This window comes from Pan paniscus, chromosome 13 (assembly GCF_029289425.2).
Source record: "Pan paniscus chromosome 13, NHGRI_mPanPan1-v2.0_pri, whole genome shotgun sequence".
In the NCBI taxonomy this organism is placed as follows: domain Eukaryota; kingdom Metazoa; phylum Chordata; class Mammalia; order Primates; family Hominidae; genus Pan; species Pan paniscus.
In genome coordinates, this window is record NC_073262.2 from 109,257,834 (window position 1) to 109,270,604 (window position 12,771).

Below are 12,771 nucleotides of genomic sequence, written 5' to 3' on the forward strand. Positions count from 1 at the left end.
GACATCCAAACTCTAATAAAATAATGTTTAAGTGTAAGTAGGTACAAATTATTTCCCAATAAGCATATTTGTTATTTGATTAAATATTATAACTCTAGAAGTGGTTACACTTTGCCTTGAAAAACAAAATAAAAGGAACAGCATTATAAGAGAAGAACCCATAAATAATTATTTTCCTGAAAAATGACCAGGCCTGACCAAGGTTTATAGCAGAGAAGTCCAATTAGCAAATGTATTTGAGTTAGAGACACAATGCTATTTTTATCTCTAATTATTCCCAACTCTCCAATCATTCTATTATAACCAATATGTAGGATTGACAGCCAGTTTGAATTTCAGATATGTTAGCAATTCCCTTGCTTTTTTCAGGTCCAAAGGAAGCCTCAGTAAATCTTTTCATTGAAGGATTAGGGCCCTCCTTAAACTAGAAATTGCATCTAAAGGGTTATTATCAGAAAACAGTTTCATTTGAGGATTAGCTGAGTCTTCACAACAGGAAAAGGAAGCTTGGGGAAAGAGGTGGGGGAGAAGGCCCAGCCTCAGCTTTTGGCTCCTTGGGAAAATTAGTATTTTATTAAAAAGCTGCCACCCTTTGACTACTTTTTCAACATATAGGCTCATGATTTTGCATTGATGGTGCTTTTTCTAATGTTTTTCATCATATTCTTCAAAACTATCACGTAAATTCACTATCTCTTATAAATCATCAAAGAGAAACTACACTTGGAGAATGAGCTTGCAGAAGAGCCTGCCCTTTGTTCTTCCCTCACCTTGGTACTCCACAACGGGGATTGGCAATCTTTTTCTGTAGAGTCTGATAGTAAATATTATAGGCTTTCTGGGCCATCCAGTCTCTGCTGTAACTAATCAATTCGGCCTCGGCGGAACAAAAGCAGTTATCACAATACATAACTGAATGAATATGGTTGTGTTCCAATAAAACTCTGTTTATGGACACTGAAATCAGAGTCCATACACTTTTCAGGTGCCACAAAATATTTTTCTTTGGACTTTTTCAATGTTTTAAAAAGATATAATAACCACACTTAGCTCATAGCCTGTTCAAAACAGGGAGCAAGCCGAATTTGGCCCAGGGACTGCAGCTTGCTGATGAAGCTTACCAAAAGTGTAAGGAACAAACTGGGATGAAGTGAAAAGAAGAGTAACTATGCTAAGCAACAAAACTAAAACCAACAGTTTATGATAGGCTGAAAAGCAGATTAAAAACTATTAGGATGAGATGGAAGAGGGATAACCTAGTCCTAATCCCATCCAATGGGACATTATTTCACTCTGTAAACAGTTCTAGGAATTACAGATCATATAAAAATCCGCAGCCTCTCTGAATGTAACATGGCCTGCATCTCAAGATAATAGACAAAAACATTGAAATCACCACAATGTTTATTGAAAGGAAGTACAGAGTAGTAGTTAGAGTATAGGCTCAGAAGCTGAGTTCAAATCCCAGCTTCATCAAGTGGCCAAATCAACTTTGGACAAGTTACTAAACCTCTTTGTGCCTCAGTTTCCTCATAAAATGAGAAACGTACTACCTAGGTTTCTTGTGAGGATTAAACGAGTCAGCACATAGAAAGTGCTTAAAAACTAAGTGCTCTAACAGTCAAAAAAAGGTTAGCTATTACTTTGGGCATTAGTAAGTTAAGCATCTATAACCTAATCCAACATAACAGAGAAAGGAGGCACACTGATGCTTTAGTGAAACTTGTTGGATGTGGAGATTTTAGCGACAAACATTCATATATTATATTTTTTATTTTGAGATACTTGATTCATATACAGTTATAAGAAATAATACAGAGATGTCTGTATGCCCTCCATCTAGTTTCCCCAATGGGAACATCTTGCATAACTATGGTACAATATTACAACTAGGAAACTGACAGTGGTATAATCCAAATTTATTCAGATGTTACCAGTTTTACATGCACTCAATTGTGTGTGTGTGTGTGTGTGTATGTATGTATGTAGTTAGTTCTTTGCTAAGCCTATTCTCCAGCAGAAGCATCAAGATAGAAAATTAGGCCATCAATTCAGTAATTTACATGATACTTGAGGAAGACAGTTGCATGCATCCATGTAGGTCACACACTTGAATGTTACTCCGGAGGTATTCACAATAAGAATGGCCCTTCATGCAGAGATCTGACTCTGCCATATCTTCCTTCCTTCTTCATCCTCTACTCGCCCTGCTAACCCCCAACCTTCACTCTGAACTGCAGAACTAAGATACATAAGTAGGGAGGGAGATCAAAAAACAAAACTTGTTTTCTTCATAGTTCACACTAAACCATTAAAAGAAAGGTAGAAGTCTTAATTCTTTTAATACAGTTGTGCAACTGCATTTTGTCATCACACCAAGAGGCCTTTGAGCCTGGACTCCATTTCACTTCAAATTGGGCAAGGCAATTTGATCAACAAGGGCAGAGAAGGCCCTGCACACTCGCTGAGCTCCACTGTACAGGTCCATGTTTACTGAAGACTCCGGGCCTGAAATCAACAAACAAGAGAGTCTTTTAGAGAAACATACCGGTAGCTTCTCATGAAGATATTGATAAAGCTCTCACATGGAGAAGAAACAGAATCCATTTTTCTTCAGTTCTCAAGGACAATGTCCTTAAGTTAGCTAGCAAATAAGATGGCTATTATTTACCACGATCATTACTACAAATTCAGTCAGGCATAGGTTCTTAAGAAGCACTTTCCCACGGCTCCTTGCACAAATTGGAGTAGCCAGAAAGCCCATTATTGAGCAGTGGCTCCAAAATTCTGTTGTATATAAAAATCACCTGGAGATTGTGAAAACAGATTTCTGGACCTCACCTACAGAGTTCAGATTCTGTTCAGGTGGGACGGAGCCTGAGCATTTATATTTATTGTTAAGTTCCCAGGTGATACTGATGCGGCTAGTCCAGACACCACATTTTTGAGAACCAGTGCTCTATAGTTACCTGATTAATGGTTTGAGTGTCCCCTGTGATCTGTCATAATAGGAATTGTGGTGTAGAAAGATCTACAATTTGGCAGGTATCAACTAAAATTTTGATATGCATAATCTTTAACTTAAAGAGTTCTGTTTTTAGGAATTGATCTTACAAACATATTTACATTTGCGCTTAAAGATATATAAGGATACACACCAAAGTATTTTTGTGATAAAAATTGGAAGCAACTTAATTATATACCAATAAATAAATTATAGTGCATTTGTACCCTGGGATATTATGCAGCATTTTAAAAATGACATTGCTCAATGTCTAAGATATTGAACAAGTGAAGAAAGCAAAAGCACAGTATGATCTAACTTATGTTGAAAAAGTAAAGACATACATATGTGCATAGAAAACGGTTTGAAGGAAACTCACTAAGCTGTTAATAGTGGTTATCTCTGAAAAACAGGTGGGAGAGAGTGAAGAGCATGATGATGAATTCATTTTTTAAAAAATCTGTGCACTTTGCATTTTAATTTATAATAAACATACAGTATTACACTATTTGTGTAATTAATAAAAATAAGATCACAGGAAATGAAAACATGGGGAGATTTATTATGTTAGTTGTTTACCTTATAGCTACATAATTTATATTGTGGGTCCATCTGTGCTGTTTTTTGTTGAACATAAGGCTAGAGGGTTCATGCATTTTTTATCCCACTTATCACTCCAATACCGCTCCAGAGGACCTTGACTAAATAATATTTTGTCTGACTAACAAACCTTGTCCAGAGGCAAACTTATTTTAAGACATTGTTTCTCAGGCCACAGTGATAAAAACTTAAAATATAGCAATAAATAAATAGGAAATCCATAATCAATCTCACATACTGTAATTTTTCTTATTGTTATTCATTGTTTTCTTTTTCAGCTTTAGTCTCTTGAAATATTAAAAATAGCCAAAAATATGCACCTAACACCTAGCATGTTGCTTGGCATATATTTGGAACTAAATAAATGTAAGGACTGAATTAATATAGCACATAGGCAGAGACCTAATGAGATGTTAGATGGAACACTTGTGAAATTGGCAGTCCAGAGAAAATCACAATGACAAAATAATTCACTTAAATGTAATTAAAAGTCTATCTAGTCTTCGAATAAATCAGGGATGTGAGAGTAGACTACAAGAATGATAGATGTAGAAATGAAAAAGTATTAGGTTTCTTAGTCTATGTTCACTCTTCTGGGCAACTGGAATACTGAGCCCGTATCTTATTTACAATAATTAATTAAGCAAGCCAATATGTATTGAATAGCTACTCTGCACTAAGACCTTTCCCTTGAGCTCCAGATTGTACATGTTGATTGCCTCTGTGATGTCTTCATTTGGATGTCTCTCAGGCAATTCACAATACGTTCAAAACAGAACTCTTGATTTGCCAACCGCATAACAGTTTTCCCAGCTTTCCCCATTGCAGTAAGTGTATCACCATCCATACAGGGCAACACCGTCATCTCTTGGCTAGACTGCAGTAGGCTTTTACCTGGTCTCTTTGCTCACCCCTTGCCTTTCTCTAAGTCACTCTCCACACAATGCCAGAATGTTTAAAAATAGAAACATACCCCACTTCAAAATAAATGCCCAGAGCAAGCACAGTGCTTGGCACACAACAAATGCTTGATTAATATTTGTTGAATGAATGAATTAGTGATTGAATGATGAACCAACTAGACTTTTTTTCTGCCTTCATGGAGCTTAAATGCTGGAAATCTATCTTTTCCCATTAATTACTTCTGTGTATATCTGTATCTCTATCTATCTATGAAGCAATGAATATAGTGAATCCTCGGACAACATGAATTTGAACTGTGTGAGCCAACTAATTCATGGATTTTCTTCTACCTCTGCCATACCTGAGAAAGCAAGAGAAACCCCTCCTCTAACTCCTTCTTTTCAGCCTACTCAACGTGAAGATGATGAGGATGAAGATCTTTATGATGATCTACTTCCAGTTAATGAATAGTAAATATATTTTCTTTTCCTTATGATTCCCTTAATAACATTTTCTTTTTTCTAGCTAACTTTTTTGTAAGAATGCAATATATGATACAAATAACATACAAAATATTTGTCGATCAACTGTTTATTTTACTGGTAAGGCTTCTATTCAACAGTAGGCTATTGGTAGTTAAGTTTTAGAGGAGTCAAAAGTTATATGCTGATTTTTGGCAGCATGGAGGGTCAGTGCCCCTAACTTTTACATTGCTCAAGGGTCAACTCTGTATCCATTACTATTCCAGTAAACACTTCTAGGATTCCCAGGCAACATTTGAGATTACCTTATAAACAAATGAAATACAAATAAAGTGCTCTCCTGAGCTTGGTCATTTCCTTAGAATTTGCTAAATTTGAAGTTTTATTTTCTGATTACTTGATACTTTTGAGTGATGGTTCTAGATGGGGAAAAAAGGAACAGGAATAAACCTCCTGCTCCCCACCCTTAACCATGCTCTCGTACATATAAGATCATGGCATATGCAAATAGAGATCGTTTTACTTGTTCCTTTCTGATTGGGATGCCTCTTCTTTCCTTTTCTTGTCTAATTACTCTGGCTAGGACTTCCAGTACTATGTTGAATAGATGTAGTGAAAATAAGCATCCTTGCTTTGTTCCTGATCTTAAAGAAAAAAACTTCAGCTTTTCACCTTTAAGAAAAAGGAATATGATGTTTGCTGTGGGTTTTTCTTATTTGGACTTTATTATGTTGAGATAATTTCTTTCTATTCCTAGTTTGTTGAGAGTTTCTCATGAGAGTGTATTGAATTCTGTAAAATGCTTTTTTCCTATATCTATTGTGATGATTGTGTGATTTTTTTTTTTTTTTGAGACAGAGTCTTGCTCTGTTGCCCAGGCTGGAGCGCAGTGATGTGATCATAGTTCACTGTAACTTTGAACTCCTGGGCTCAAATGATTCTCTTGTCTCAGTCTCTTGAGTAGCTAGGATTATAGGCATGTGTCACCATGCCCAGCTAAATTTTCTTTTTCTTTGAGATAGGGTCTTGCTCTGTCACCCAGGCTGGAGTGCAGTGGTGCAATCACAGCTCACCGAAGCCTTGATCTTCCGGGCTCAGGCCATCCTCCTGCTTCAGTCTCTTGAGTAGCTGGGACTGCAGGCATGTACCAACACATCCAGCTAATTAAAAAAAATTTTTTTTGTTTTTGTAGAGATAGGATCTTGACAAGTTGCTCAGGCTAGTCTCAAACTCTTGGCCTCAATTGGTCCTCCCACCTCAGCCTCCCAAAGCACTAGGATTATAGGCATAAGCCACCACGCCTGGTCATTGATTTCTTCCTTGACCCACTGGTTGTTCAAGAATGTGTTGTGTAGTTTAACATCTCTATACATTTTTAAATTTTCCTTCTGCTATTAATTTCTAGTTTTAGTTCACTGTGGTTGGAAAAGATATTTGGCATGATTTCAATCTTCTTAAATTTGTTAAGACTTGTTTTGTGCATTAACGTACGATCTATCCCAGAAAATGTTCCATGTTTGCTGGAGAAGAATGTATATTCTGCACTATTGGGTGAAATAGTCTTTATATGTCTCTCAGGCCTATTTGGTTTACTGTGTTCAAGTCTACTATTTCCTTATTGATTTTCTGTCTGGAGGTTCTAATCCTTATTGAAAGTGGTTTATTGAAGTCCCCTACTATTATTCTATCACTGTCTATTTCTCCCTTCAGTTTTGTCAACAATTGCTTTATATATTTAGGTGCTCTGATGTTTGGTGTATATATTATAATAATTATAGTATCTTCTGGGTAAATTGACCCTTTCATCATTTTATAATGACTTCTTTGTCACTTGTGTGAGTTTTTGACCTAAAGTCTATTTTGTCTCGTATAACTATAGCCACCCCTGCTATTTTTGAATACCATTAACATAAAATATCTTTTTCCATACCTTCATTTTCAGCCTTTGTGTCCTTAAATCTGAAGTGAGTCTTTTGTAGACAGCATATAGTTGGGTCTTTTTCTTCAATCCATTCAGCAACTGTATGTATATCTTTTGATTGGAGGCTTTAATCCATTTATATTTAATAATTATTGATAGGGGAGGACAATTTTGCCATTTCGAGAGTTGTTTTCTGTCTGTCTTTTAGTTGTATTGCCCCCTTCTTCTAGTTTGCTGTCTTTTTAAAAAAATATTATTTCATTTTTTTCTTTTGTGCATCTTTGACAGCTATTATATTTGCACTTACTATGAGGCTTATATAAAAATCTTATAGTAATAACAGCCTATTTTGGCTGATAATAACTTCACTTCAATTGCATTCAAAAAGTTTTCACTTTTAGTACCCATACACTTTTCTAAATAGTATTTTTTTTTTTTTTTTTTTGAGACGGAGTTTCACTCTTTTTGCCCAGGCTGGAGTGCAATGGCATGATCTTGGTTCACCGCAACCTCTGCCTCCCGGGTTCAAGTGATTCTCCTGCCTCAGCCTCCTAAGTAACTGGGATTAAAGGTTCATGCCACCACGTCCGGCTAATTTTGTAGTTTTAGTAGAGATGGGGTTTCTACATGTTGGTCAGGCTGGTCTTGAACTCCCAATCTCAGGTGATCCGCCCACCTCAGCTTCCCAAAGTGCTGGGATTATAGTCGTGAGCCATCTCGCCCAGCCATCCCCATACACTTTTCTTTTTGGTTTGTTTATTTTTATTTTGTTCATTGTTTTGTTGTTGTTTTCATTTTAGAGATGGGATCTTGTTGTCTTGCCCAGAATGGAGTGTAGTGGTGTGATTAGCTCACCGTAACCTCAAACACCAAGGATCAAGTGACCCTCCCTCCTCAGCTTCCTGAGTAGATATGACTATAGGCATGCGTCACCACACCACACATCTTTACAAAAATTTTTTGGTAAAGATGTGGTCTCACTATGTTGCTCAGGCACACTACCAGCTTCAAGCTAGTAACTGCTTGTTGAAACTACTAGCTTCAATCAGTTCCCTGACTCAGCCTCTCAAAGTGCTGGGATTATAGATGTGAGCCACCACATCCAGCCCACATTTTGTTACTGACATCACAATTTACTTATTTTTGTATTGTATATTCATTAACATATTTTAATGTTATTTTTAATACTTGAGTCTTTTAACTTTCATATTAAAATTAAAATTATTTAAATACCACTATTTTCATTTTATAGTATTTTGTATTTGCCTGTATATATTTACCTTTACTAATGAGTTGTTGGATATAGTATTTTTGATTGATAGTTTATTTCTTCTTTCAGCACTTTGAATATATTATCCCATTTCTGTGAGATTTCTGATGCAAAAACTGTTATAATCTTATAAGGGTTTCTTTCTACATGATAAGTCACTTTTCTCTTGCCACTTTCAAAATTCTCTTTTGTGTTTGACTTTTGACAATTTGGTTATAATGTGTCTCTGTGTTGAAGTCTTTCAGTTCATCTAATTCAGGGTCTGTTAGGATTCTTGGATCTGGATGTCCATTTGCTTTCCCAAATTTGAGAAATTTTTGCCCTTGTTTATTTGAATAAGCTTTCTGACCCTTTCTTTCTCCTCTGCTTCTACAACTCCCATATTACAAATATTGGTCACCTTAATAGCATCCCATGTGTCCCTTAAACGTTCATCACTCTTTCTTCTTTTTTCCCTTCTTGTCAGATAATTTCAAATGATCTGTCTTTGGGTTTGCTGATTTTTCTGCTTGATCTAGTCTGCTGTTGAACACTTCTATTGAAATTTTTAGTTCAATTATTACATTCTTCAGCTCCAAGACTATTGTTTGGTTCTTTTAAAAATTTCTCTATCTCTTTGTTGAAATTCTCATTTCGTTCATGTATTGTTCTCCTGGCTCACTGAGCATTTTTATGATGGTTATTTTCAATTCTCTGTCGGGTAATTCAAATATTACTGTTTCATAAGGGTCCATTTTGGAGCTCTTATTTCTTTGTTGGACTATGTTTCTCTATTACTTCTTCTTCTTTACTCTTTATTTTAGTATCTGTGCAATAGAAAAAATAACTATCTCTCTTAGTCTTCAAGACTGGCCTCATACAGAAGACCCTTAGCAATCAGCCTGGTCAGAGATTCTCGGGGGCTGTTCAAACGTTCATACTAGTCCCAGCTGCCTTTTGTTTTTAAGCATCTCTCAGGCATCTAGAATATGATGGGTTTTGTCAGTAATTTGAGACAGGTTAGACAGAAGCCCAGTCCCTTGGACAGCCCCCAGAAGAGTTAGAAAGTTGGATGAATGGTCCAATTGTTTCCCCCTGCAAAGTGAGAAGCTGGGATATGGGTTTTATTTTCCTGTTTGCTTTGCATTGAGCCTTTTGGAAAAGCTTTGATAAGTGTTTTCATGCTAGCCCAAGATACCATCTTTGTTCTCAAACCATGCCCTCCTAATATCATCACTCTACTCCTCTGTCTTGACTTCTCATCAGTGAAACCTATGGTGGCAAATGAATAGTAAAAAAGGATGGAAAAAGAAGCTAGAAAAATAACTTAGTAGATGTATGCAAGAAATTTTACTATCAAATGGAAAAAATAGTTGAATAATACAGTAAAACAAGAGGACTTTTTTTTTTTTTTTTTTTTGCCACAGCAGAGGCAAGGAACAGCTGACACTTTTCCAAATTTATTTTTTACTGCAATTTTTATGCAAATTATTCACTACTGATTTTCAATCCAAGTTTGGAATTTAAAGAGGTTTGTGGAACTTCTACGCAATTTTCTCTTTTCCATTAAGCTCTCACAGTCTCTTTTTTTTTTTTTTTTTTTTTTTTTGAGACGGAGTCTCACTCTGTTGCCCAGGTTGGAGTGCACGGGCGCGATCTCAGCTCACTGCAAGCTCAGCCTCCTGGGTTCACGCCATTCTCCTGCCTCAGGCTCCCGAGTAGCTGGGACTACAGGCTCCAGCCACCACGCCCGGCTAATTTTTTTTGTATTTTTTAGTAGAAACGGGGTTTCACCGTGTTAGCCAGGATGGTATCGATCTCCTGACCTCGTGATCTGCCCGCCTCGGTCTCCCAAAGTGCTGGGATTACAGGCATGAGCCACCACGCCGGGCCCAACAATTCTCAAAAAAAAAAAAAAAAACTGGATCAGTAGGGTGATTAGAAACTTCTTGCTATTATCTGATGCATCCATGATAGAGATAGAGGCAAACGAAAATACTTTGATTTTGCTTGTTTCACTTTCCACATCTTCATCCATGTGGTTATCATAGTTCTGGCTCTGATTAAGTTTGGTATACTTTTGGTAAGTATGCATAGATTATGTTTAAATTATAAAGTGTATTTTAGTAATCCAAATTGCCAATGGCTAAGTGAAGTTTGAAAATAGGATCATATTCAATATCAAATTGAATAATGATATAAACATAATTAGAAATAATTGGGTGAGGAGTGATATATAATGCAAAACAGTAGCCATGAAGATTAATACAGTTTCTCATGTTTAAATGCCTTAAGGAAATAAGACTAATATAAAAGAAGGGAAAATGAAATTTTAAATCTCAACAATTAGTATTTGTTGTATTACTATTCAAGAAATTTTATGTTTTCTATACTTGCAAAGTATAGAATACTATAATAAAAAAGATGTGTACCATTCTGCTCATATCATAAGCACATTTATATAATAAGGCATACTTCCTGCAGAAACTTCTCAATGGTTCTATTGAGATTATGAGTGAAAACATTAAGTAAATATTTTGAGACTTTTAAAAATATTTTCTACAAGATTTGATAATGCTAATTGTATATTTATACATTATTGCATCAACTGAATTTAGAAGTATACTTCACCTTTTTATAATTTTCCTTTTAATGATATAGTGATGCATGTATATTTATATCTTGATAAGGTCCCTTGAACTATGAATGAATCTTTTAGCTTTAAGTATTAAACTGCAGAAGTATTGGGATACTGCCTTCCAAATATGTGTAGTAGACCTAGCCTACAAACAATCTAAAATGTGCAATAAAGCTACTACATCTGTGAGGGCTGACCCAACACAACATTTTAGAAATTATCAGCTTTCTGCAGCTCATTTAGAGAAACAAAAATAAAAAATAAAAACAACATGAATACGCTAAAGACTAAAAAACTTTTCTATAAAGTCCAAACTTTTGGTGAAATTTTCCTAAAAAGGTCAAGTGGATATTGACTTCGCTTTGAATACTCATCATGACCCCAGAAATGTTTAGATGGAAATGCAGTGGGTGGAATTTTGCGTCAGCTTAAGAATCAGCACAAGCAGTTCCCATCCCTTGCCTTTTGAGCATACTTCTGGCATCTTTCTGAACTTGTTTTTGTTAATACAAAGATTATAACTCCAACTCAATTTACTGTAGAGTATTTTAGAATCGCCGAATAATTAGTTTATTGACTTGGTTCTACCAAGTTCTATGCAAAGCTGACATTATTATGTACTCGGTTTATAGCCCTCCAACACTTATGGGCTGAAATGTGCCCCCCTCCTACCCCAAATTTATATACTGAAGGCCTGACTAACCCCTAGTGCCTCAGAATGTGACTGTATTTGGAGACAGGGTCTTTAAAGAGATAATTAAGTTAAAATGAGGTGGCTAGGATGAGCCCTAATCCAATATAACTGGTGTCCTTAAAAAAAGAAAAAATTTGGACATAGACATAGACATACATAGAAGGAAGGCCATATAAAGGCAAAAGGGAAGACAGCCATTTGCAAGCCCAGGAGAGAAGTCTCAGAAGAAACCAACACTGCTGACACGCTGATCTTGGACTTCTGGCCTCCAGGACTGTGAGAAAATATATTTTGGTTCTTCGTTTAAGCCACTGAATCCATGTTACTGTGTTATAGCAGCCCCAGCAAACTAATACACCAACTCAGAAATATTTTGAGAAGGCCTCCTCTGATGCAAAAACACATGAGTATTTTATCCTTCAGTTTATCACAAGTCTGTAGATGATCACTCCAACATAAGACAACTTAAGCTTTCTTAGAAAGAAATTTATATATAGTTGACCCTTGAACAATACAGGTTTGAACTGTATGGGTTCAAGCCCACTTATATGTGAATTTTCTTCTGCCTCTGACACTCCTGGGACGGCAAGACCAACCCCTCCTCCTCCCTTTTCTTCTCCTCAGCCTACTCAACATGAAAATAATGAGGACGAAGACCTTTATAAAGATCCACTTCCACTTAAATATATTTATCTTTCTATGATTTTGAAAACATTTTCTTTTTTCTAGCTTTATTATAGCAGTATATAATACATATGACATGCAAAGTGTGTGTTAATCAACCGTTTATGTTCATTGGTAAGGCTTCCAGTCAACAGTAGGCTATTAATAAAGTTTTGGGGAGTAAAGTTACATGCGAATTTTCAACTGTGCAGGGGGCCAGCACCCCAATCCCTGCATTGTTCAAGAATCAACTGTGTATGTGTGTCTATAAATAGTTCCTGACTTATGATGGATTGACTTACTATTTTTTAAATTTTATGATGATGCAAAAGTGATATGTGTTTAGTAGGAAATAATACTTCAAATTTTGAATTTTGTTCATTTCCCAGGCTAGCAATATGTGGTGTCTTGTGAAGTAGGGCAGCAGCAGTGAGCCACAGCTCCCAGTCAGTCACATAATCACAAGGGTAAATGATCAGTAGTGTACTCCACAGTGTATTATATTTAATGACTTACATGATATATTCAACACTTTATTATAAAGTAGGCTTTGTGTTTGATGATTTTGCCCAATTATAGGCTAATGTAAGTGTTCTGAGCACATTTAAGGTAGGTCG

At 36.0% G+C, this 12,771-nt stretch overlaps 1 protein-coding gene across 1 annotated transcript in view; it reads right to left on the reverse strand.

Annotated features, from left to right (window-relative positions):
• Window positions 1-1,903: 1,903 nt before the first annotated feature.
• Window positions 1,904-12,771, reverse strand: part of DYTN (dystrotelin) — a 66,873-nt gene continuing 56,005 nt past the window's right edge. The window contains 1 exon segment of the mRNA XM_003820801.3: window positions 1,904-2,508. Coding sequence (XP_003820849.3) covers window positions 2,405-2,508 — 104 coding nt within the window. The 3' untranslated portion in view covers window positions 1,904-2,404.